The following is a 25,591-nucleotide window of genomic DNA, read 5'->3' as shown; positions in this document are numbered from 1 at the left end:
CCGGAATTCAACTAATGAAGAGTCATTACCCATTTCTCTCTCCGCACAAGATGGCATTTCTGGTCTGCTGAGCATTTCCTGAGTATTTTCCGATTTTAATTCAGATTTCTAGCACCGATGGTTTTTCACGTTTTGGATTCATACTGTGTGGAGTAAGTGGACTGCACCAGCAGTGAGGTGGAGGCAGGGAATCATCTGACCGGAGAGGGAGACTCTGCGGATTCTGTTTGCCCAAACTCTGCTCTGTCTGTACACAAGGGACAGAGTGCAGGGCAACCCAATACTCCATCAACTTCAGCAAAATCATTGTAGATAGAAATTAGGTAATGAGGCCATTCGGCCCATCAAGTCTGCACCGCCATTCAATACGATCATGACTGATCTACTCTCTCCTACCCCTCCCCCATTCTCCTGCCTTCTCAAGGGTCTTGTTGAGCTGAACTGGCATCATACCCTCCAGAGAGTCTGAGTTCCCTGCCTGTTCAGATCAGTTTTTGCAGGGGATCTGATTCCAGTTACTTGTCCATCCAGCAGGAATCAGTTCCCGGAAATCTGAAATAACATTACCGGAAATGTTCAGTGGCATTTGATAAATTCATAAATTCTAGGAGCAGAATTAGGCCATTCGGCCCATCAAGTCTACTCCGCCATTCAATCATGGCTGGTCTACCTTTCCCTCTCAACCCCATTCTCCTGCCGTTTCCCCATAACCTCTGTAAAGTTTTGCCTCCCGTTACGTAGGGCCATCATAAATGATAGGAGCAGAAACTCATACTAATCAAGAATCTGCCAATCTCTGCAAATCTCTGCCTTGTTCCCGATGTTGGGGAAGTCCAGGACAAGGGGTCACGGCTTAAGGATAAGGGGGAAATCCTTTAAAACCGAGATGAGGAGAACTTTTTTCACACAGAGAGTGGTGAATCTCTGGAACCTCTCTGCCACATGTTCAATTTGTAGCAGAATTGATTCGGCCAGTTCAATCATGGCTGGCTACCTTTTTAAGATTCTCCTGCCGGAGTTAGATGTGAACCCCTTGTGGCTAAGCTGGGGATCAGCGGGGGGTATGGGCGAGAAGGCGACGGTACGGGGCCGAAATACTGATCGGGGGCGGGGGTGGGTGGGGATGATCAGGGCCATGATCAGAATTGATGGGAGGAGACAGCAGGGGGGAAGGGTAGGAGACTGCACCTAATGTCGATGTTTCAGACTGTTCTATCTTTCTAAAGATATCAATTGACTTGGATGCTCCACACCCTTCTGTGGCAAAGAATTCCACAGATTCACCGCCCACAGACTAAAGCACTTATGGAGAAATAGAAACGGTTAACATATTGACACAATAACCTTTTTATCAATTGACTTCCAGATAATAGGGGAAGGTCCATTTTGTTTTATCTCACCGCCAGGTAACATAACAAACTTCCTGCAGGTGAAGTCTAGAGAAGTAACACCCCGTGCACATGTGGGAGTCAGGGATGTTCCAGCAGAATGACATTGGATGGTGCAGAGAACCCAACGTTGAATATTAGATGTGTAGGAAGGAACTGCAGATGCTGGTTTACACCGAAGGTATACACAAAGTGCTGGAGGAACCCAATGGTTCAGGCAGCATCTCTGGAGAGAAGGCATAGGAGAAGGGAATATTAGATATCTGATATCTCACAGCATGGAGGCATTTGATGGACTTAAGTCTGTTTTGATCGGTGCTGGTTTGGGCTGTCTACAGCATACGTGGTGTACACTGAAGTCGGGCTAGGTTGCCAGACTAGGTAGTGTTGGATGGAGTGCGCTGAGAAAGGTACTGGACTGGAACTGGTGGGTTGGGGGGATTGGTGTAACGTTGGGAGATCCATGTACCCCAGAAGTGTCAAGTAAGGATACTGCCTGGCCCAGTGTTACTCCAGTGTTTTGTGTCTATCTTTGGTATAAACCTGCATCTGCAGTTCCTTTTTATTACACAAACTGCAGCTGGGCTCAAGTTGTGGTTTGTTCATGTGCTGCGAGGCCCAGACATGGGTGCGTGCTGCTATCCACAGTCATCATTAGATATGTCTGTACCTGTTTGCAAAACTATGTGTATAGAAATGCATACACATTTACACAGAGAGTGGTGAATCTGTGAAATTCTCTGCCACAGAAGGTAGTTGAGGCCAGTTTATTGGCTATATTTAAGAGGGAGTTAGATGTGGCCCTTGTGGCTAAAGGGATCAGGGGGTATGGAGAGAAGGCAGGGATGAGATACTGAGTTGGATGAATCAGTCATATTGAATGGCGGTGCAGGCTCGAAGGGCCGAATAGCCTACTCCTGCACCTATTTTCTAAGTTTCTATGCATCTGTGTGCCATAGACCTTCAAAGGGGATCAGAATTAATCCCTGCTGCGGGGGAGGGGGCTTGGAGTTGTCACAGAAGCAGAGGCGAGAGATTTAGTCGAGGAGAGGCGATGAGCAATGAAGGTTGGCGAGATGATGAAGGGTCAGGGGTGAGAAGAGGGGATGGGGACGTGTGATTGGGGATGAGCTGTAAGTGTATTGAATTGTAAGGTCCAAGTATGGGAGAGGGAGGGGTGGGGTGTGGGGTGTGGGGTGCCGCAGGATGGGGTCGACGTTGGGGTTAAGTGCAGCCCTGGGTCTGTCCACGTTGGGGGCATCAGGACCAACAGTGAGAAGTGATGCGTGATGGTTGGGTGGGTGGGCGGGAGGGGGGGGGGTGCAGATGGGGTGGCATGTTTTAGGTTCTATGAGCCGGATCATCAAAAGAGCAGGGCTGTATCGGATAGGGTTCACGGGGGTGAGTAAAAAATACTTTAACCACGTAGAGGGAGTTCCAGTCTGTGTCTGACCCCACGAATATGTGATGGAACGGTTTAGTAGGTGCAGGAGTAGGCCATTCGGCCCTTCAAGCCAGCACCGCCATTCAACATGATCATGGCTGATTATGCAGAATCCGTGCCTTATCCCCCATATCCTTTGATTCCGTTAGCTAAATCTAACTCTCTCTTGAAAACACATCCAGTGAATTGGCCTCCACTACCTTCTGTGGCAGAGAATTCCAGAGAATTTACAGGGAGCTTCACTCTGTGACTGACCCCCGGAGGATGTGATGGGACCGCGTGGATTCTATGTCTGACACGGGGAGTGTGTGATGGGATGGTGTAGAGGGAGCTGCACTGTGCATAATCTGCCCCAGAACACATTAGTTAATGAATGCAGACTATTTTAAAGCTGAATGAATGAAAATGCTGGGGTGATCTCTTGGACGTGGAATCGGCGGTTTGGGTGAATGTTTATTGGGAATTGTTGGGGTTTTGAGGCAGTGTGTGTGTTTGTGGGGGGGGGGGGCTATTGGGGGGCCGTGTGTGTGTGTGTGGTTGGGGGGGGGGGGGGCTATTGGGGGCCGTGTGTGTGTGTTTGGGGGTTATCAGGGAGTGGGCTGTGTGTCTTTGATGGGGAGGGAGTTGTGTGTGTGAATAGGTTACTCGCGAATGGGCCGTGTGTGTGGGTCATTGAGGCCGTGTGTGGGGGTTTGGGCAGTGGGCCGTGTGTGTGTGTGTGGGGGGGGGGGCTATTGGGGGCCGTGTGTGTGTGTGGGGGGGGGGGGGGGGCTATTGGGGGCCGTGTGTGTGTGTGGGGGGGGGGGGTTATTGGGGGCGTGTGTGCGGGCTGTGTGTGGACTGTTGGCAGGAAGCGAGCTGGGGACAGTGACTTCCACCTATTGCGAAACAATGACAGATGCTCGGGAGATGCGGCCGCGGTGCTGGCGAGGTATTTATAGCCTCTGGGCTCAATGTCAGAGCGCCGCTCCCATCCTTAGGGATTAGTCAACACCATGATCAAACCGTGACTGGGGTCATTAATCTTTGTTCCTATAGAAACAAACAGGAAGTTCAAACAGGAAAGCAACCTTTGTGTATTGAAAGTGAGAGAGAGGGGGAGAGGGTGGGTGAAATAGTGTGTGACAGAGGGAGGGAGAGGGGGGGGGGAGGGAGGGAGGGAATAAGGGAGGGAGGGAGGAGGGAGGGAGGGAGGGAGGGGGGGGGGAGTGGGAGAGACAGTTTAAGGGGGGACAGAAAAGGAGAGAGAGCAGAAGAAGGAGTAAGAGAGAAAGGGAGAGAGGGAATGAGTAAGAGAGGGAGGGAAAGTGGGAATAAGAGAGAGAGGGGAAGAGAGGGAGTGAGAAGGAGAGGGAGGAGGGATGGAGATGGTGGGAGGGAGAGCGCGCGCGCGAGAGAGAGAGAGAGGGGGGTGAGAGAGGAAGGGAATGAGATAAAGAAGAGAGCGGGCAGAGGGTCGGGTTCAGTGCCAGTGTATAGAGAGTGGGGTTCGGGCCCAGGATACAGAGTGGGCTGCAGTGCCTGGTAGTTGTTTGGGGGCAAAGACTCGCGTTGAACAAGCACGAAAATATAAACTTATAGAAACTTACAAAATTCTTAAGGGGTTGGACAGGCTAGATGCAGGAAGATTGTTCCCGATGTTGGGGAAGTCCAGGACAAGGGGTCACAGCTTAAGGATAAAGGGGAAATCCTTCAAAACCGAGATGAGAAGAACTTGTTTCACACAGAGAGTGGTGAATCTCTGGAACTCTCTGCCACAGAGGGTAGTTGAGGCCAGTTCATTGGCTATATTTGAGAGGGAGTTAGATGTGGCCCTTGTGGCTAAGGGGATCAGGGGTATGGAGAGAAGGCAGGTACGGGATACTGAGTTGGATGATCAGCCATGATCATATTGAATGACGGTGCAGGCACGAAGGGCCGAATGGCCTACTCCTGCACCTATTTTCTATGTTTCTATGTTTCTATGAGAATTACCAAGGGTTAAGTAGGTGAGACCAAATGCCGGGCACTGTGGTCACTGTAAATACATCCATGATGGCCAGTATGGACCTAATGGGCTGATGGGCCTGTTCCTGTGTGTGGGAATCTATGAAAGAGCCACGGGTTTGTGGCGATGAGGTTTTACAACATCTGCCCACATGTTTACACCACGTATTTAACAAACAGACACATTCAAGGGGCCCTCCAAACGGGTCTTCAACCACTTAGATGGGAAAACACCTCTGCAGATGCTGGTAGGGGGGGTTAAGTCACAAAGTGCCGGAGTAGCTCAGCGGGTCAGGCAGCATCTGTGGAGAACATGGATAGGTGACGTTTCACAGAGTGCTGGAGTAACTCAGCGGGTCAGGCAGCATCTGTGGAGAACATGGATAGGTGACGTTTCACAGAGTGCTGGAGTAACTCAGCGGGTCATGCAGCATCTGTGGAGAACATGGATAGTGATGTTTCACAGAGTGCTGGAGTAACTCAGCAGGTCAGGCAGCATCTGTGGAGAACATGGATAGGTGACGTTTCACAGAGTGCTGGAGTAACTCAGCGGGTCAGGCAGCATCTGTGGAGAACATGGATAGGTGACGTTTCACAGAGTGCTGGAGTAACTCAGCGGGTCAGGCAGCATCTGTGGAGAACACTTCTTCAAACTGTTGTTAAGGACCTGCTTTTATTAAACTGTTGAATTGATCAGTCCACCTCGCTATGGGCCTTGCACTTTCTTTTGTTTAATCTGCACTCTCCATAGCTTTAACTACTTTCTTCACTGTTTATTTTCTCTTTTGCCCACGTGTCATGTGTGATATGATTTGCCAGGATAGCAGAAACAAACGTTTTTCTCTGTATGTCTGTACACAAGACAATCATAACCCAATACCATCAATTCATAAATCCATGTGATAGAAGTATAACGAGGCCATTCGGCCCATCAAGTCTACTCCGCCATTTAATCATGGCTGATCTATCTTTCCCTCTCGACTCCGTTCTCCTGCCTTCACCCCATAACCATTGCTATAAAGGCGCTGCATTAATTACAAGAGTTGACACACTGACACTCCTTCTGCACACTATGACCACTCTCTGCATGCTTCGTATATATTTAACCTTAATGACTAACCAGTAAGCATGTTTTTTCCAGGTCTGACTTCATATCGCCTGCAAACTAAACACCTGCAACTCGCATCCAGCGAGACAGATTAATGATGCAGGGCACTTTGAACCACGGCCCACACCTGGACAGTGGCCAGGCCGGCTGCCTACACACCCGCATGGAGACCATCGTGTTGAACGGAGCGGCGGTCAGTCACGGCCATGCCAGGGCCGTGTGCCCGGGGCGGGGACCGGATTCACGGGGAGACTCCTTTGAGCCGAGCGTGCGCTGGACGTGCCGGGAGATCAGCGTGTCCCCAGCGCCCGGTTGCCAGACACAGGAGGGGTCTCTGTCCGGGCTGGGCAGGTCCCAGACGTTCATGGCGCGGCCGGTGGGCAGTCAGAAGCCCCCTATCCACGACGGAGTGCGGCGGGTGAATAGCACCCGTGTAACCGCGCATCAGGAGAGAGCGAAGGTGTCGGAGTATTCAGGGCGGCATAGCCCCCCCTTCAACACAAACTGCCCGGACAGCGAGCCTTTGTCACCAAGTCTGGATGCCACCCTGGAAAACCTCAACAACCTGATTCTGGAGCTAGACCCGACCTTCCAGCCCATCAACACGTGTCCCAGTAGAGGCCGTTTAACGAGCGGGCTGCAGGGGTCAGCTGGCCGAAGACTCGCTGCTCGACACACATAGTCCAGGTACGACTCACCCCACCCATACTGACCTCCCCACGGTCTCGCCCTCCCTCTGTATGGTACAACAATCTCAGTGTCAGTAACGGGTCCAGCTCAGACAAGCTGCCAGTGATTTCCTCAGTTTCGTGACATTCACTTTGGCTGCGATGGGGAGAAGTGTTTGAATGTGCCTGGGACAAAAGTTAGGACAAGTCCCCAACTAACTCCCAACACAGAAACGTGGACAGATACAAGCCGTTCCGTGTTCATTATTGAAGCAAGAATTCAAATTCAGCCAGAAAAGAATTAGTTTAGTTTAGTTTAGTTTAGTTTAGATTATGTTAAGTAACGATAGGAGCAGGTATGCCATTCGGCCCTACTCTCCCAAACAAACATGGTTGATCTGTCTTTCGCTATCCAAGGCTGTGGGGGCCTTCAATGGGTATTTTTCGGGCGGAAATAGACAGATTCCTGAATAGTACAGGTGTCAGGCGTTATGGGGAGAAGGCGGGGGAATGGGATTAGAGGGAGAGATAGATCAGCCTTGATTGAATGGCAGAGTAGACTTGATGGGCCGAATGGCCCAATTCTGCTCCTATCAAGTATGACCTTTAACCCCATTCTCCTGAAAGTACTCCAGTCCGTGACTTCCGTTTTTCCGTCATTGTTTTCGGATGTCAGGACTTCCTGCGCAGGTGTCTAAAATAGTTTCCTTCTCCACAAACCAAGTCAAGGCCAGAACGTGCGGATAGCAAGGTCAACACTCGCTGCTGTTTGTCAGCTGATTGGGATTTCAAAACATTCAAATGTTGCTTGCGTCCCCGGCTTATCCCCATTACCAGCTCCGGCCACTCCCTGCCGCGGCCCGGCCTAGCCCAACCCAACCCGGCCCAGCCCGGCCCGGCCCAGCCCGGCCCAGCCCAGCCCGGCCCAGCCCAACCCGCCCAGCCCAGCCCAAACCAGCCCGGCCCAGCCCAGCCCCCGGCCCAATAGCCCAACCAAGCCCGGCCCAGCCCGCCCCCCATAGCCCAACCCGGCCCAGCCCACCCCAGCCCAAACCGGCCCGGCCCGGCCCAGCGCGGCCCAGCCCAGCCCCCAATAGCCCAGCCCAGCCCGGCCCAGCCCCGGCCCCCAATAGCCCAGCCCAGCCCAGCCCGGCCCGGCCCAGCCCAGCCCAGCCCAGCCCGACCCGGCCTAGCCCAGCCCAGCCCCCCATACCCCAGATACTCTGTCTTTTACCCAGAGGGTGGAGGTGGAGGCAAATATGATAGTGGCATTTGAAAGTTTCTGGAAAGGCACATGGATAGACAGGGGATGGAGGGGGGGGGTGGATCACGTTCAGACAGAGGAAGTTGACTTTGCGTGATGTTCAGCACAGGCGTTGCGGGCTGAAGGGCCTGTTTCTGTGCTGTCACGTGTTCCCTGTGGACCAGTTGCATTGATTTTTTCTCCTGTGGCCACAGGGATCCTGATCTACGATGAATGGGACTCGAGAAGCTCCGACCATGACAGCACCTCCCTCAGCTTGACGTGTGAGTCCGACTCGCCTGGGTTGCGCCACCAAAGCACAGCCGTGCCGGTCTACAGGATGGTAGGTCCACGCATCGCCTCGTCCCGCCTCGTCCCGCCTCGACCCGCCTCGACCCGCCTCGACCCGCCTCGTCCCGCCTCGTCCCGCCTCGACCCGCCTCGTCCCGCCTCGACCCACCTCGTCCCGCCTCGACCCGCCTCGACCCGCCTCGTCCCGCCTCGACCCGCCTCGTCCCGCCTCGACCCGCCTCGTCCCGCCTCTGGGACAGCGCGGAGCCCCGTCTTGCCCGGTGCATCGTTCAACGTGACCCAGCCAAGCCCCGATGTGCTGTTGTCTTTACTAACGGCAGTATTCTCTCCACAGCCCGAGACCACACCGCACCATGTGCTCGATGCAGGGAAGACGAACTGCTCCTCTCTCGCATACAGTTCCTACAGCCCCGCTGCTTCCAGCACGCCACACTTCAGGCCATTGTCCCCCGGTAAGACGGTTTGTATCCATAGTCCTACATCCATTAGTTAGAAGTAACAGCACTTCAGACTTGGGCACCATAATGTAACCCAGTAAACCAGAGGCGACACGGGACTCGAACGTGAATTATCAAAATTGACGATTTAAGTGTTACAGAGTGGCTACATGGTAAATGTCGCCACTCTGACCCGGGGGGGGGGGGGGGGGGGTGGTGCTGCACTCCCCAGTATCTTTCTATTCCACACTATTCCTCTTGTTAACACCACTGTTCCTACCTCTTGCTATGAGAATGCAGGGTGACTTGGACAGGTTGGGGAGTGGGGAGATGCATGGTAGATGCAGTTTGATGTGGATAAATGTGAGGTTATTCAATTTGGTAGCAAAAACAGGAAGGCAGATTATTATCTAAATGGTGTCAAGTTGGGAAAAGGGGAAGTACAACGGGATCTGGGGGGTCCTTGTTCATCAGTCTATGAAAGTAAGCATGCAGGTACAGCAGGCAGTGAAGAAAGCGAATGGCATGTTGGCCTTTATAACGAGAGGAATCGAGTATAGGAGCAAAGAGGTCCTTCTGCAGTTGTATAGGGCCCTAGTGAGACCACACCTAGAGTATTGTGTGCAGTTTTGGTTTCCAAATTTGAGGAAGGACTTTCTTGTTCGAAGGGCCGAATGGCCAACTCCTACACCTATTGTCTATTGTCGACTCGTTATCACCTCGCCCCCAGCCAACAATGGACCATTGTGGGCTCCACCTTTCATGAGTCACCGATGCAGCCTCTGCTTTGTTCTGCCTCTTCCATTCCTCTAGTCGCCGAAGTCCCCCCCCACCCCCCAACCGATGCCCCTCTGCTTTGTTCTGCCCCTTCCATTCCCCTACCCCCACGAAGTCCCCCCCACCCCCACCCCCCACCCCTACACCCCCACCCCCCACCCCCACCCCCCCCCCCACCCCTCCCCCCCCACCCCCCCCCCCTCCCCCCCCCCCCCCCCCCCCCCCCCCCCTACACCCCCACCCCACCCCCCACCATTGAGTTACTCCAGCACTTTGCGCTTCTTTTCCTGTAACGTTCCACGGGTCTTGGACTGACACCTCCAGGACGCACATTCACAGACTAGAGACCCACTGTGGGGTCAGCTGAGTCTCCCAACCCACTGCACCCAGATGTTGATGTCACCAAACGAGACGCGACTGGACATGTCACACCCAGGGTGGAGATCTCCTTAAACTAGCTGCCTTAGGACGTGTAGCTTCTAATCTGCTTTGGCATGTGTCTCGAGTTTGCTTTCGTTGACTGTAAGCAGCTGAGCTCACTGTACCTACCCTCCACCTGCCTCGACAGGATATGACAGGGCAAAGGCTTAATCACCTCTCCCTGGCCAAGATAAGCAGCGCGGTTTCAACACGCCCCAGTCCAGGTGTGGCACAGCACGGGTATTGCCCAGAGACCAGGTAACCCGCTCTAACACACGTACAGATCTCTGGGCACAGGAACCCAAACTGCCAGAGCCCCTCACTGTTCTGACAGGTGAGATAGTCACCTGTCCAATACCCGTGGGTCCACACATAAAGGGCAAGGTGTGTTATGCATAGTCCTGGTCTCCTGATTTAAGGTAGCGTGTTAGTGTGTGAAAAACAGGTGAGAGAAGGGAGGTGTATTACACCACAGACGTTGTTTTGTTCTGTATTAGTATCATGGCTATTTAATTATTATATTATCTAAGTGTGATTGCATTTATGGTCCTGTTTGGTGCTGCAAGTAAAAATTACAATGGTCCCTTGTTCGAACATATGACAATTAATCACCCTTGACTTGACTCTTGCACAGTTAAGTGCGTATTGGGGGAAGCTTAGAGTGAGTGGGGGTTGAATTCAAACATAGGTTCCTGATGAGTCTCACTAGGGTAGGTATGGAGAGAAGAATCCTTGTGGGGAATCTGGAACTAAAAGTCCCTATTAAAAACAATGGGGTACTCACATGAGGCGGAAGCGGGATGACATTTTTCTCAGAGAGTGGTAAGCATGTTGAACTCAAATAGTCTTTGAATAGGTCGGTATTTGAGGGCAGAGGGGTGAAAGGTCAATGGGTTAGACGACATGAGCTGTCATATTCGCCACTAATAAATGATGGGATAGGCTCGAGGGGCAGAAAGGCATACTCCTGCTCTTGCTCCACGTGGAACGATCTGCCCGTTGATTATGCTCTGGGTCGTGGGGACTCGTGCCAGGGGCGCATGGAGATGGGGCAAAGAGTGTTCTTGGATGAATTGTGGCCGTGAGTGAAATACTGCAGATGCTGGAAATCCGAAACAAAAACCGAGAGTGCGGAAACACGCAGCAGGTCAGGCAGCATCTGTGGAAGAGAAACAGTTGGCCTTCCCGATCCGTGACCCTTCATTAGAACCCAGAAAGTGGGAGATGTCCAGTCGCAGAGACGTGGAGGAGGAATATGTAGAACAAAGGGGATGTCTGTGAAAATAACACAAGGTTCAGCTGCCGCCTGCACGTTGACTGTGTAAGTGCCGCCTTCTCAGGGGGTGTGGTGTACAGCACAACCTTTAGATACATACACAGAGCACACAGCCGGGTTGCATCATAGAATCATAGAAACATGTAGGTGCAGGAGGTGCCATGTGTCGAGCCAGCAGTTACCCGTGCCTGCTTCTCCCCTAAACGTTACTTCACTAGCCCCTAGAGTCCACACTCTCTCTGAACCCATCCTGGCATTTGGCCAGCATGCAACAGAAAGTTTTTCACTGTACCTCGGTACACGTGACAATAAACAAACCTAAACCAGACTTCACAACCGTCTCATTTGCTTTGCTCCACAGACTCTTGGATTGCTGCCAACCAGGTCGACTCCCCGCCGTGCGTGACCCAGCGACAGAGGCAAGCGTCAGATTGCCTGGGCCCAAACTCCAGCTCTCCCCAGCGCAGTTCCCAGCCTATCGCTGTACCTCCCGCCAGCAGCAGCCCTAGCTCCATCACCAGCTCCATGCCTCACCAGCAATCCCACATGCCCGTGAACATGACAATAAACGGCCCTGGAGAACAATCTGGCTCCTACCTGTCAACCTCCACAGACTCTGGCTACCTGCTTACCCCCGCCCACGGACAGAGGCGCAGACTCGGCGACAGCGCGCCCTCCCTCAGCTCTCCCCACCTCCCAGCCCACGCTGTACCTCCCAACATGGGCCCAGGTATAGTATGCCTCCGAGGGATCCCACCGCCCGTGAACACCGGTGGGAACACTCTGGGCACCTGTCAAACCTCCACGGGAGCTGCCACCAGTGGGAGGGGCAGGGGTGCAGACTCGGCGACCAGCGCAGACCTCCCTCTTCGGGAGCGCACGCAGTGGGACAACAGGGGCAGGGGTACCGAGGGAGCGCCGCATGGTGGGAGGGGCAGGGGTGAGGGAGCGCCGCACGGTGGGAGGGGCAGGGGTGAGGGAGCGCCGCACGGTGGGAGGGGCAGGGGTGAGGGAGCGCCGCACGGTGGGAGGGGCAGGGATGAGGGAGCGCCGCACTGTGGTTGGGGCAGGGGTGAGGGAGCGCCGCACGGTGGGAGAACAAGGGGTGAGGGAGCGCCGCATTGTGGGAGGGGCAGGGGTGAGGGAGCGCCGCATTGTGGGAGGGGCAGTAACGAGGGAGCGCAGTGGAGGGGTTTGTGGGCCATGTTTACAAACACAAAACAGACGTCCAGTTGTCCCAATGTTACTGACTAATCATATTACAACAGTGACCGTCACTTGGGAAGCGAGTGGCCGAGAACGTGAGGTTACATCGAACTAGTGTGAACGGGTGATCGATGGCCGGCGAAGGCTCGGTGGGCGAAGGATCGGTTCCCATGTTATCTCTAAACCCAACGAAACGAAACACCATACCCATTAGGACACAAAGCGCTGGTGTAACTCAGCGGGCCAGGCAGCATCCTCGGGCTAGGCGGTTACTCCAGCACTCCGTGCATTAACCAGCGCCTGCAGTTCTTTGTTTCTACGCCCTGTTCATTAGAACACGCCGCGGGTGTACTGAGTGGTGAATCTCTGGAACTCTCTGCCACAGAGGGTAGTTGAGGCCAGTTCATTTGCTATATTTAAGAGGGAGTTAGATGTGGCCCTTGTGGCTAAGGGGATCAGAGGGTATGGAGAGAAGACAGGTACGGGATACTGAGTTGAATGATCAGTCATGATCATATTGAATGGCGGTGCAGGCTCGAAGGGCCGAATGGCCTACTCCTGCACCTAATGTCTATGTTTCTATGTTTCTATGTGACCGGCGCTATAACAATGCAGTTTTCTCCTGTGTTTAGTTCGCAGTCCCTGTTGAGCGACGAGGGAGAGGCCGGGAGATTTTACCGGGCAGCGGGGAGCACCTTCGGTTCGTCCGGTTCGTTTGTTAACCTGCGGAGCCCGTACATAGTGTCACCCAGCCCGGCCAGCGAGCAGCAACAACACGGTAAAGCCGCCAGCTTCCGTACCCTGCCCCTCCCGCGGCGCCAGGCAGCGTCGGGCTCAGCCGGTGGTGACCCGGCAGCCGCGCCACACGGACAGTCCACGCACGGGTTGAAGAAACAAGCTAACAGTTGCCCGGCTTCGGCCGCCGGCTCCTGCACCGACATCCCGCTGCTCCTACTCAACGGATGCAGCCAGTTCCCAGCGCACGACGCCCGCGGGCCGCAGAGTCAGAGACTGCCGTCTATCTCCGCCAGCACCTCCAGCCTGCCCCGCTCTGACTGCCCCACCAGGGAATTCTCCAAAGCTGCCAGCACCTCAGGTAAACCCTCCAACGGCGAAAGGTCTGGGTAGAGTGGATGTGGAGAGGATGTTTCCACTAGTGGGAGAGTCTAGGACCAGAGGCCACAGCCTCAGAATTAACGGACGGTCCTTTAGGAAGGAGATGAGGAGGAGTTTTGCCATTTAGGCGAGGGTGGCTGAATCTGTGGAATTCATTGACATGAAGAAGGCTGTGGACTTGGCCACAAGTCAGATTGGATATATTTTAGGCACAAGATAGGTGGACAGGCTAGATCTTGTTTAGATGTTAGGGAAGTCCAGGACAAGGGGTCACAGCTTAAGGATAAGGGGGAAATCCTTTCAGAGGTTATGAGAAACTTTTTTCACACAGAAGTGGTGAATCAGGACTCTCTGCCACATGGGGTAGTTGACGGGAGTTCATTGGCTAGATTTAAGCCATGGTGGCCCTTGTGGCTGAATGCCGGAGCAGGTACGGGATACTGTGATCGGCCGAATGGCCTAATCGAAGGGCCGAATGGCCTATCCTCTTTGTTTCATCTCTAGGCAGACCCTTGTTTAGTGCGGGTGTCAGCATCTGGAGAAGGCAGGAGAATGGGGGTAGGAGGGAGAGATAGACCAGCCATGGTTTAATGCCGGAGTAGACTTGATGGGCCGAATGGCCTAATCTGCTCCTATCCTCTTTGTTTCATCGCTGCCCCATTCGCATCTTTTCCTTTTCTGCCGATGGACGATGAGGAATTTCATATCAGACAATCTCCACAGGTCTTCTAATTAAAGGTTGCACAGTGGCGCAGCCTCACAGTGCCAGGCACCTCGAGTGCTGTCTGTGTGGAGTTTGCACGTTTTTTTGTCCTGTCTCCTCCAGTCAATTCCCAAAGACGTGCGGGATTGTAGACTAGTTGACTTCTGTAAATTGTCCCCAGTGCTCAGGGATGTGGGATAACAGAGAACGGGTTTGAAATGATGATGAACGGACAGAGCGGACTCAATGGGCCGAAGGGCCTGTTTTCCATGCTGCATCTTTTAACCAATCCAATCAATGAAAACTCACTGCCTGATGCGTGCCCATCATATTTGATGACGATGACAATCTCAAGATAAGATCATAAGTGATAGGAGTAGAATTAGGCCATTCGGCCCATCACGTCCACTCCGCCATTCAGTCGTGGCTGATATCTCCCTCCTAACCCCATTCTCCTGCCTCTCCCTATAACTTCTGACACCCGTACAAATCAATAATCTGTATATCTCTGCTCTATCTATTTATCAACTGACTTGGTCGCCACAGCCTTCATGCGATCCGTTGTTGAAGATGGATCACATCTGTGTTGGCGCGGCTCACAAGTGTCCAGTGGACACAGAGTGCTGGAGTAACTCAGCGGGTCAGGCAGCATCTGTGGAGAACATGGATAGGTGACGTTTCCCACAGAGTGCTGGAGTAACTCAGCGGGTCAGGCAGCATCTGTGGAGCTAAGCAAATAGGCACCGTTTCGGGCCGAAACCCAGAAGGTTTTCGGCCCGAAACGTTGCCTATTTCCAGAAGGGTTTCGGCCCTAAATTTTGCCTATTTCCTTAGCTCCATAGATGCTGCTGCACCATAACTCAGTGGGTCAGGCAGCATCTGTGGAGAACATGGATAGGTGACGTTTCACAGAGTGCCGGAGTAACTCAGCGGGTCAGGCAGCATCTGTGGAGAACATGGATAGGTGATGTTTCACAAAGTGCTGGAATAACTCAGCGGGTCGGGCAGCATCTGTGGACAACACTCGGGACAGGACACACTTGCCCAGCTGAACGCTAATGTTTTTTTGGTCTCTCCTCTCTTGTAGATATCCCACGTGATGTAGAACCTACGGTGAAATTTGTACAGGATACAACCAAGTATTGGTACAAACCACATGTCAGCAGAGACCAGGGTAAGACCCTCATCGGTCAAATACAATTCTCCATCAACTGTTATGTTTAATTCTCCAATAATTTAACTGCCCTATCCACTCTCGCCCATACGTTCTACCTATGACAGCGTGGGTTTTCTCCAGGTGCTCCGGTTTCCTCCCACACTCCAAAGACGTGCAGGTTTTTTTAGGTTAATTGGCTTTGGTAAAGAATGTAAATTGTCCCTAGCCTTTAGTGGGATAGTGTTCGTGTGCGGGGATCGCTGGTCGGCGCGGACTCGCTGGGCCGAAGGGCCTGTTTCCGCGGTGTATCTCTAAACTAAAATAAGGATAGACAAAAGATAGACACAAATGCTGGGGTAACTCAACGGGGCAGGCGTCGTCTCTGGAGAGAAGGAATGGGTTTTCACACCTTATGCTTCCTTATCTCTGTATCTCCCCTTCCCCTGACTCTCAGTCTTAAAAAGGGTCTCGACCCGAAACGTTACACATCCCTTGGCAAATATCACTCGTTACCCCCGTCTGGTGACTCCGGATTGGACCAGGATCAGATTGGAACTGGATCAGATTGGATCTCAGGAGTGAGGCTTCCCAGAGTCCAATAGTCCTCTAACACTCACTGTCAGTAGAACGAAAGGGTACAGAGAAGATTTACGGGGATGTTGCCAGGACTAGAGTGTCTGAGCAATAGGGAGAGGTTGAGCAGGCTGGGACTCTTTGTTCTTGGAGCGTAGGAAGATGAGAGGTGATCTTATATAAAATCACGGGAGGAATAGATCGGGTAGACGCACAGAGTCTCTTGCCCAGAGTAGGTGAACAAGAGGACACATGTTTAAGGTGAATGGGAAAATATTTAATAGCAAAAGGCGGTGGGGTGTATGGGACAAGCTGCCAGAGGAGGTCGTTGAGGCTGGGACTATCCCAACGTTTAAGAAACAGTTAGACAGGTTTGGAGGGATATGGTCCATACGTGAGCAGCTGGGACTAGAGTAGATGGGACATGTTGGCCCGTGTGGGCAAGTTGGGCCGAAGGGCCTGTTTCCGTGCTGTATCACTCTATGACTAGTGTAGCTGGGACATGTTGGCCGGTATGGGCAAGTTGGGCCGAAGGGCCTGTTTCCACGCTGTGTCACTCTATGACTAGTGTAGCTGGGACATGTTGGCCGGTGTGGGCAAGTTGGGCCGAAGGGCCTGTTTCCGTGCTGTATCACTCTATGACTCTATGACAGGAACAAATAGTGGGAAACATAGAAAGTTGCTGATCGCGTTGGGATGGAGTTGACCATGACGTCTGCTCCAGGAGCTCCGTTTGGCCGGAGGATTCCGGGATATTTTAGGACAACAAATGCTCGATTGAAACTGGACTTCACGCATGCTGACGTTAGATATTGCATCTCTTGCAGCCATTGAGATACTGAAAGACAAGGAGCCAGGTTCGTTCCTTATACGAGAGAGCTCCACGTATATCGGGTCTTTCGGACTGGCCATGAAACTCGCATCCAACCCAGACAGTCCCGAGATAAAGACGGGTAAGTACGTGCTTTACGCGGGGTCTCAATGGGAGCTCAGGCTATTAAACTCGGCTCGGACAAAACTCTGAAGTTTAATAGCCCATTATCTGTTATTTGCATTTTATCCGTTTATTTATTAATGTGTGTATATATTTATATAATGGTATATGGACACACTGATCTGTTCTGTAGTCAATGCCTACTATGTTCTGTTGTGCTGAAGCAAAGCAAGAATTTCATTGTCCTATCAGGGACACATGACACTAAACTCACTTGAATCTTGAAATCTTGGTTTCTAACTCGGTGGCTTCCTCTTTAAGGAGATTCTTCCGGCGAGTCAGTCCGACATTTCCTCATCGAGTTCTCTCCAAGAGGAGTGTGTTTGAAAGGCTGTCCCCAGGAACCGTACTTCGGTAAGTGGTAGAAATGAAGAACTGCAGATGCTGGTTTACGTAAAAAGATGCAAAGTGCTGGAGTAACTCAGTGAGACAGGAGCCATGTTCTCCAGAGCTGCTGTCTGCCCCGCTCAGTTACTCCAGTACATTATGTTTATCCTTGGTAGAAACATAGAAAATGGGTGCAGGAGGAGGCCATTCGGCCCTCCGAACGAGCACCGCCATTTAATACGATCATGGCTGATCATCCAGAATCGGCACCCTGTTCCTGTTTTCCCCCCATAGCACTCGATTCCGTTAGCCCTAAGAGCTGAATCTAACTCTCTCGTGAATACATCCAGCGAATTGGCCTCCACTGCCTTCTGTGGCAGAGAATTCCAAAGATTCACAACTCTGGCTGAAAACGTTTTTCCCAGTCTCTGTCCCAAATATGAGTGCAGGCAGGTGGGACTAAGGGGGAAAAAAAGTTGTTCGGCACGGACTTGTAGAGTCGAGATGGCCTGTTTCCGTGCTGTAATTGTTATATGGTTATATGGTTAAATAGCCTACTCCTTATTATTCAACTATCACCCCTTGGTTCTGGACTTCCCCAACGTGGGGAACATTTTTCCTACATCTAACCTGTCCAATCACTTAAGAATTTTATATGTTTCGATAAGATCTATAAGATCTACATCTGCTGTGAGGATTTATGGCAGGCTGTGTCTGAGTGAGCTCGCTGGATGAGACTGTGTGTGAACACATAATGATCCGGGACTGCTTGACTATATCTCCAATCCATCCACCGACTTTCTCATTTGCTTTCTGAAAATTAATTAGAGGTGCTTTGCGTCATATTCTGGCCTGAACGGAATCTGTTGCGACTAAAACAGCCTCGGGCGTGCCGTTTCCATGGTGACCACAAGATCAAACTGTGCTGAGGACACTGTTTGAGCAAGTGATTACATTTCATGAAGTAACGTGTTGACTTGTTGCGCTGTTTCCCAGGGCACAGTTTAGGGAGTGCATTCTCCAGCATTATTCGGCTTAAGGGGTTGGACAGGCTAGATGCAGGAAGATTGTTCCCGATGTTGGGGAAGAACAAGGGGTCACAGTTTAAGGATAAGGGGGAAATATTTTAGGACCGAGAGGAGAAAGTCATTTTTCACACAGAGAGTGGTGAATCTGTGGAACTCTCTGCCACAGAAGGTAGTTGAGGTCACCGTTCATTGGCTATATTTAAGAGGGAGTTAGATGTGGCCCTTGTGGCTAAAGGGATCAGGGGGTATGGAGAGAAGGCAGGTACGGGATACTGAGTTGGATGATCAGCCGTGATCATATTGAATGGCGATGCAGGCTCGAAGGGCCGAATGGCCACTCCTGCACCTGTTTTCTATGTTTCTATGTTTCTATGATCCAGAAGCAGGAACATCACATGGAAGACAACATTGGTACAAGAAGGGAGAGTAGGCAGACCCTGCCCGCACTGAGGGGGGGGGGGGGGGGGGGGGGGGGGGGGGGGATTGGGGGGGGGGGGGGGGGGGGTGGGGGGGCGGGACAGTGGGGGGGACGGGATGGGGGGGGGGGGGGGCGGTTTGGGGGGGGGGGAAGCGGGCGGGGAGCGGCGGGGCGGGGGGGGGGGGGGGGGGGGGTGGCGGGGGGGGGCGGGCGGGGAGGGGGAGCGGGCGTGGACGGCGGGGTGTACACGGGAGGGTGCGCAGGGGGCCTGAGGCTGGCGGGGGTCCGTGTCAGTGTGGGTGTAACTCTATGCCCGACGCGAGGGGAGTGAGCGCGGGCAGAAGCAGCACTAACCTGTCCCTCTCCGCCCACAGGCAGCCTGTCCGCACTGGTCTACCAGCACTGTATCACCGCGCTCAGCCTGCCCCGCGCACTGCGGCTGCCCCGGAAAGGTGAGGCTCAGACACACGCGGGGTCACCGGAGCAAGGGGCGCGTCGGGGTCGGGGTCGGGGGTCGGGTCGGGTCGGGGTCGGGGTCGGGTCGGGGTCGGGGTCGGGGTCGGGGTCGGGGTCGGGGTCGGGTCAGGGTCGGGGTCGGGGTCGGGGTCGGGGTCGGGGTCAGGTTTTGTGACTGGGTTAACGGGGGGCGGGTATAGACTGAGAGTGGGGGTGAGGTGTGGGAATGGGTGGGAGAGCGGGTGGGAGAGCGGGTGTGGGATGGGGCTGGGTTGTGGGGGGGGGGGTGAGTGGTGGGGTCTGGTATAGGGAGGGGTGTTGGGGCAGGTGTGGATTGAGGGTGTGGCGTGGGCTGTGAGGAGGCCGGAGTGGGGTGCGGAGAGTGAGATTTGGGGTGTGGAGAAGGCGGAATGCGGATTAGGGGTGAGGGGGAGGGATCGACTGGGGGGGGGGATGTGTGAGGGGGAAGGAGGATGAGGAGGGGGGGGGGGGGCGCAAGGATGAGCCCGGGGTGGCCGTTGGTCTTTTCCCGGAGTGACAGCCGCTGTCCCGTTCACTGACCACTGCTGTATTTTCCAGAGAGTCCGAAGGACCGGAGTGAGGGCCGGAGTGCGGACGCGGCCGGAGACAACGCCTCTCCCCAGAGAAAGGCCGGAGCGGGTGAGTCAGCAGCGGCGGGCAGCGTTCTGGGGGGGGGGGGGGGGGGGGGGGGATAGGTGGGGGAGGGAAGTAGGGAGTGGGGAGCGGGAGGGGGAAGGGGGGGAGGGGCGGGGGGGGGGGGGGGGTATGGTTACGTGTCAGACGTTTGGTCTCCAAATCTGAGGAAGGACATTATTGCCATAGAGGGAGTGCAGAGACGGTTCACCAGACTGATTCCTGGGATGTCAGGACTGTCTTATGAAGAAAGACTGGATAGACTTGGTTTATACTCTCTAGAATTTACGAGATTGAGAGGGGATCTTATAGAAACTTACAAAATTCTTAAGGGGTTGGACAGGCTAGATGCAGGAAGATTGCTCCCGATGTTGGGGAAGTCCAGGACAAGGGGACACAGCTTAAGGATAAGGGGGAAATCCTTTAAAACCGAGATGAGAAGAAACTTTTTCACACAGAGTGGTGAATCTCTGGAACTCTCTGCCACAGAGGGTAGTCGAGGCCAGTTCATTGGCTATATTTAAGAGGGAGTTAGATGTGGCCCTTGTGGCTAAGGGGATCAGAGGGTATGGAGAGAAGGCAGGTACGGGATACTGAGTTGGATGATCAGCCATGATCATATTGAATGGCGGTGCAGGCTCGAAGGGCCGAATGGCCTACGCCTGCACCTAATTTCTATGTTTCTATGTTTCTATGTTACTGGGCACTGGCACTGGCCTACCGTTCCCTGAATAACCACGTGCCTACATAAGCGCCTATTAAACACCACCATCGTATCTCCCTCCCTCCCCCCCCCCCCCCCACCCCCCCTGTCAAAACAACCCCCCCCCCCCCCCCCCCACCCCCCTCACATTACAGCTACGCCCTCTAGTATCTCCCTCCAACCTGGGAAAAAGGTTCTGAGTGTCGACCATATCGATGCCTCACATAATTGCATATAGTTCTGCCAAGTCTCCCCTCAACCTCCGATGTTCCAGAGAACGCACTAGATCACGGCGGCACGGTGACGCGGCAGAGTTGCCAGAGACGCGGGTTCGATCCTGACCACGGGTGCTGCCTGTACAAAGTTTCTCGTTCTCCCCGTGACCGCGTGTGTTTTTTTTGACCGGGTTTCCTCCCACAACTGTGAGATATTGTTAATGTGCGGGGGTCGCTGGTCGGCGCGGACTCGGTGGGCGGAAGGGCTTTTTTTTTCCACGGCGTATCTTTAAATAGAACTAAACTAAAGGTGTTTTGTGAAGTGGCCGCGGTAACACGTGTGTCTTGCTGCCACAGGCTGTCCTGTTCTCTACCTGAACTCGGTGACCATGGAGTCGCTGACGGGGCCACAAGCCGTGCTCAAAGCGACCTCGTGTATCCTGGAGCAGCAGCCTCTCACCCACCCCATTCGGGTGCAGTTCCAGGTGTCCGAACAAGGCATCATCCTGACAGACAGCAAGCGGAAGTAAGTGAGGCGGGGGGTGAGGTGGGGGGGGGGGGGGGTGGGGGAGGGGGGGGGTAGGGGGTGAGGTGGGGGGGGGGTGAGGGGGGGTGAGGTGGGGGGTGGGGGGTGGGGGGTGAGGGCGGGGGGAGGGGGTGAGGGGGGGTGAGGGCGGGGGTGGGGGGGGTAGGTGGGGGGGTGTGGGGGGGTGGGGGGGTGTGAGGGGGGAGGTGTGAGTGAGGGGGCACCCTCAGCCGTGTTTCTCCCCGACAGTCGGTGTTCACGGGAACGGCCACGGCGGACGTGAGAGATGGGGGATTGGAAAAGCGAGGGGGACGGGGTTCTGCCTATCCGGAGCAGTGGCGAGGGGAGGGTCGCGCAGGCCAGCGGCGGGCACTCTGGTGGTGCCAGAGACCCGGGTTCGATCCTGACCACGGGTGCTGATTGTGCGAAGTTTGCTCGTTCTCCCCGTGACCTGCGTGGGTTTTCTCCGGGAGCTCCGGTTTCCTCCCACACTCCAAATAAGTGCAGGTTTGGAGGTTAATTAGCTCCGGTAAAAATGTAAATTGTCCCGAGTGTGTGTTGGAACTGAACTGAACAAAGTTGAACTGAACTCAATGAGACTAAAGTTAGTTGAGCAGCTGCTCGCGTCTCAGACACATGGTCGCTCCGTCTCCGTGTCGTTGGCCTGGGGTCCGGGGGGGTGGTTGTGTTATCTCCAGCTGTAAGATGCCAGATGTGAGGTGCCAGATGTGAGGCGCAGATGTGAGGCGGCAGATGTGAGGGCAGATGTGAGGCGCCAGATGCAGATGTGCCAGATGTGAGGCGCCAGATGTGAGGTGCCAGATGTGAGGTGCCAGATGTGAGGCGCCAGATGTGAGGTGCCAGATGTGAGGTGCCAGATGTGAGGCGGCAGATGTGAGGCGCCAGATGTGAGGTGCCAGATGTGAGGCGCCAGATGTGAGGCGCCAGATGTGAGGCGCCAGATGTGAGGTGCCAGATGTGAGGCGCCAGATGTGAGGCGCCAGATGTGAGGCGCCAGATGTGTGAGGCAAATGTGAGGCGCCAGATGTGAGGTGCCAGATGTGAGGTGCCAGGTGTGAGGCGCCAGATGTGAGGCGCCAGATGTGAGGTGCCAGATGTGAGGCGCCAGATGTGAGGCGCCAGATGTGAGGCGCCAGATGTGAGGTGCCAGATGTGAGGTGCCAGATGTGAGCCGCCAGATGTGAAGTGCGCGCAGATTAAATCCTTCCTCCCTCCTCCTCCACAGATTGTTCTTCCGACGTCACTACCAGGCCGGCTCCATCAACCACTGCGGCCTCGACCCCATGCAGCGGAGGTAAGCGGCCTCTCGGCCCGGCGGCGCGGTGCAGGGCACGTGGTGGGAATGGGAGCAGAGGGATCATGCAGAGCCCGTCCCGCCGTTCAACGTGACCCGCAAATGGTCCAGACTCGCTCTTCTCTCCCGCACACATTGACATATCGAGACCACCCCTGGCAGCGCTACCGCTACCGCTACCCACCGCCCTGTGTAAACTATCCCCACTCACTCACTTCCCATTCTGCCCTCTAGTCTTTGACATTTCCACCCTGGGGGAAGGCTGTGACGATTCGTTGATCTGGGGGGGGAGGCGGGGGGGGGGGGGGGGGGGGGGGGGGGGGGGGGGGGGGGGGGGGGTACCTGTGGTGTTCTGTGGTCTGGTGGGGGGGCAGAGTGTAGGAAGGAACTGCAGATGATGGTTTAAACCGAAGGTGGACACGAAATGCTGGAGTAACTCAGCGGGACAGGCAGCATCTCTGGAGAGAAGGAATGGGTGACGTTGCGGGTCGAGGCCCTTCTTCAGACTGGTCTATCCAGACTTACATCTTACATGGCCTTACATCTATCCAGTGCCTCTGTCCATACCTCGGGTCCAAGAGCAGGGTCCCGGCCACTGCACTGCCTCTGGCGTTGCCCCAGTGCCAGCGCCGCACCAGCTGCGCGGTTCACTGGGACCCGCTGCCAGAGGAGACGCCGAGGCCGCGGCCAGTGGCCAGTGGCGCTGCCGAGGGCGGTGACCACAGAACACTCACCCGTTTGTTGTTATTGTTGCAGGTGGCGGAAAGACAACGAGCCGTCGAGGTAAGGACTGCAGTAACTTTCACTGGCTGTCTGAAACTGCACCCACTCCCCCTCTGCCCCTCCCCCCCCCCCCACCTCCCCTCCATTCATCACCCCCCCCCCCTCCCCCACCCCACCATCACTCTCCACACTCCACCTCTAACCCCGCCCCTAACTCCCCACACCCGTGACCCCACCCTCCCACCCACCAGCCCGCGAGGGTGAGGGGCAGATCACACTCTGACCAGGTTGCACTGCAGTCTGAAGTTCGGCTTCCCCCCCCACACCTCCTCCCCACCCCCCACCCCCCACCCACCCACCTCTCCACCTCCACCTCCCCTCCCCCCCCTACTGCTTCTCCCCCCCCCCCTCCCCCTCCGCTCTCACACAATCTTCCTCTTTTTTCCGCCCATCAGCCCGCTCCATCCATCGCATCCACCGCCTCCTCCCCCCCCCCCCCCCCCCCCCCCCCCACCCACACTCCCACAACTCCACCCCCTAACCCCCACACCCGTGACCCCTCCCTCCCACCCACCAGCCCGCGAGGGTGAGGGGTAATTCACACTCTGACCAGGTTGCACTACAGTCTGAAGTTCGGCCACCCCCCCCCCCATCATCCCCCCCACCCCCCACCACCCCCCCACCTCTCCCCTCCACCTCCCCCCCCCCCCCCCTCTACTGCTTTCTAACCCCCTCCCCTCCGCTCTCCCACAATCTTCCTCTTTTTCCGCCCATCAGCCCCGCTCCATCCATCGCATCCACCGCCTCCTCCCCCCCCCCCCCTCCATTTCCCGTCCTCTACCCCCCCTCCCCCGCCCTTCACACCTTTCCTTTCCTCTCTCCCTCCACCTGCTCCCCGTCCCAACCACTCATTCCACCCCTGCACCCAACAAGTAATGGGTGACATCTCCGCCCACAGCGGGTGCGCGCTGATACATTATTCTCGCCCACACCGCGTTGCTGGGGCTGACTCTGACATTTTATCTGCAGAATCTTTGCGTTCGTGGCGAAAAAACAGGGCGGTTCGTCGGAGAACGTGTGCCACGTGTTCGCGGAGCTGGAGCGGGAGAACTCCGCACACCTGATCATTGGGCTGGTGACCAGCAGGCTGCTGGAGCCGCAGCGGAGGTGACGGGTCGTTGACCAGCAGGCTGCTGGAGGAGAGGGGCCGGCGGACAGACGGTGGTAGACCCCAAACCCCTACCCCGCGCTGCCCATCGGCCCATCTCTCTTCCCACTGCCCCGGGCACACGGCCAGAGGCTGGGACCCCATCTCCAGCCCCAACGCCCAGCAGCCGAGCATCACAGCGCCGTGGAATGTGCGCGCTGTTTCACAACAGGTTCAATTCACAGCAGGAGCCACAGGTATTGAAAGATGCAGCAGGCCCTTCGGCCCGCCCAGTCCACACCCACCATCGATCACCCATTCACACTAGTTGTATGTTTCCCACTTTCACGTCCGCTCCGTCCACACTGGGGATAATGTACAAAGGACCAATTAATCTACACGTGACGCGGGAGGAACCCGGAGCAACCGGAGGAAACCCACGAGGTCACAGGGAGAACATGCAAACTCCACACAGCCAGCACCCGAGGTTAGGCTCGCACCCGGTTCGCAGGCGCAGTGGGCATTTCTGTTGGAGTCCAACACGCAGCGAGTCAGTTTGGTCAGATTCCCCGTGTCCCCGACCCCCTCACTGCGCGCCACAGTTCACATTCTAAGGTAATGCTCTAAATGCAGGTTCAGGTTGCCGATGATCTCACAAGCCCATGTGGTCCCGACACCTTCGCCCCCTGCTGCCTCCTCTGAGAGTGAAGCTCCCACTGCCCACGTCGCCTGCCAAGACCCCCCACCCCCACCACCACTGTGCCTGTAGCCTCTCAGTGTCCGGCTCCAGGCCTGCGCTGATATGTTGCACCTTACGGGATAGAGGGCATTTTAAGCACACTCGCTTCACTGCGCCTGTTACTGTTTAACAGAATGTAATCACCAAATACAAATTACCTTCAAATAAATAGTTCCTATAATTTAATACATTGCAAACTGTTCACTGATTGTCAAAATAATTGTATCATTGTCAATCTCACTCTATACTTAAAATAATGATATTCTGTGTTTAAATGATGTATCTGTGTTTAAATGATGTATCTGTGCAATTAATATTCGTTCTGCGTCTCTTTAAATTGTGTACTTTAAAAATTAAATATTTTTTCAGCTTGAGGTTAAACAGACAACATTTTTGTGTTCATTCACCACCTCATTTTATAGGCTGCTTCTAGCGTGTCAGTAATTCTCTTCATCCAGTCCACTCCCTCCCTCCGTAATAATGCCCCTGTCCCACTTAGGAAACCTGAACGGAAACCTCTGGAGACCTGGCGC

General features: G+C 54.6%; 1 protein-coding gene across 1 annotated transcript in view; it reads left to right on the top strand.

Annotated features, from left to right (window-relative positions):
* LOC129710015 (tensin-4-like) overlaps positions 1 to 25,432 on the top strand; it is a 27,216-nt gene extending 1,784 nt beyond the window's left edge. The window contains exons 2-15 of the mRNA XM_055656702.1: positions 5,960 to 6,607; positions 7,432 to 7,487; positions 8,053 to 8,601; positions 11,421 to 11,794; positions 12,881 to 13,361; positions 15,172 to 15,258; positions 16,641 to 16,766; positions 17,069 to 17,161; positions 18,955 to 19,032; positions 19,616 to 19,696; positions 20,966 to 21,134; positions 22,381 to 22,449; positions 23,206 to 23,232; positions 24,202 to 25,432. Coding sequence (XP_055512677.1) covers positions 6,021 to 6,607; positions 7,432 to 7,487; positions 8,053 to 8,601; positions 11,421 to 11,794; positions 12,881 to 13,361; positions 15,172 to 15,258; positions 16,641 to 16,766; positions 17,069 to 17,161; positions 18,955 to 19,032; positions 19,616 to 19,696; positions 20,966 to 21,134; positions 22,381 to 22,449; positions 23,206 to 23,232; positions 24,202 to 24,343 — 2,919 coding nt within the window. The 5' untranslated portion in view covers positions 5,960 to 6,020 and the 3' untranslated portion in view covers positions 24,344 to 25,432. The remainder of the gene's footprint in view (positions 1 to 5,959; positions 6,608 to 7,431; positions 7,488 to 8,052; positions 8,602 to 11,420; positions 11,795 to 12,880; positions 13,362 to 15,171; positions 15,259 to 16,640; positions 16,767 to 17,068; positions 17,162 to 18,954; positions 19,033 to 19,615; positions 19,697 to 20,965; positions 21,135 to 22,380; positions 22,450 to 23,205; positions 23,233 to 24,201) is intronic.
* The last annotated feature ends 159 nt before the right edge of the window (positions 25,433 to 25,591 follow it).

This window comes from Leucoraja erinacea, chromosome 27 (genome assembly GCF_028641065.1).
Source record: "Leucoraja erinacea ecotype New England chromosome 27, Leri_hhj_1, whole genome shotgun sequence".
Lineage (NCBI taxonomy): Eukaryota > Metazoa > Chordata > Chondrichthyes > Rajiformes > Rajidae > Leucoraja > Leucoraja erinaceus.
Note: the sequence above shows the minus strand (reverse complement) of the source record. Positions and strands in the feature narration are given on the sequence as shown.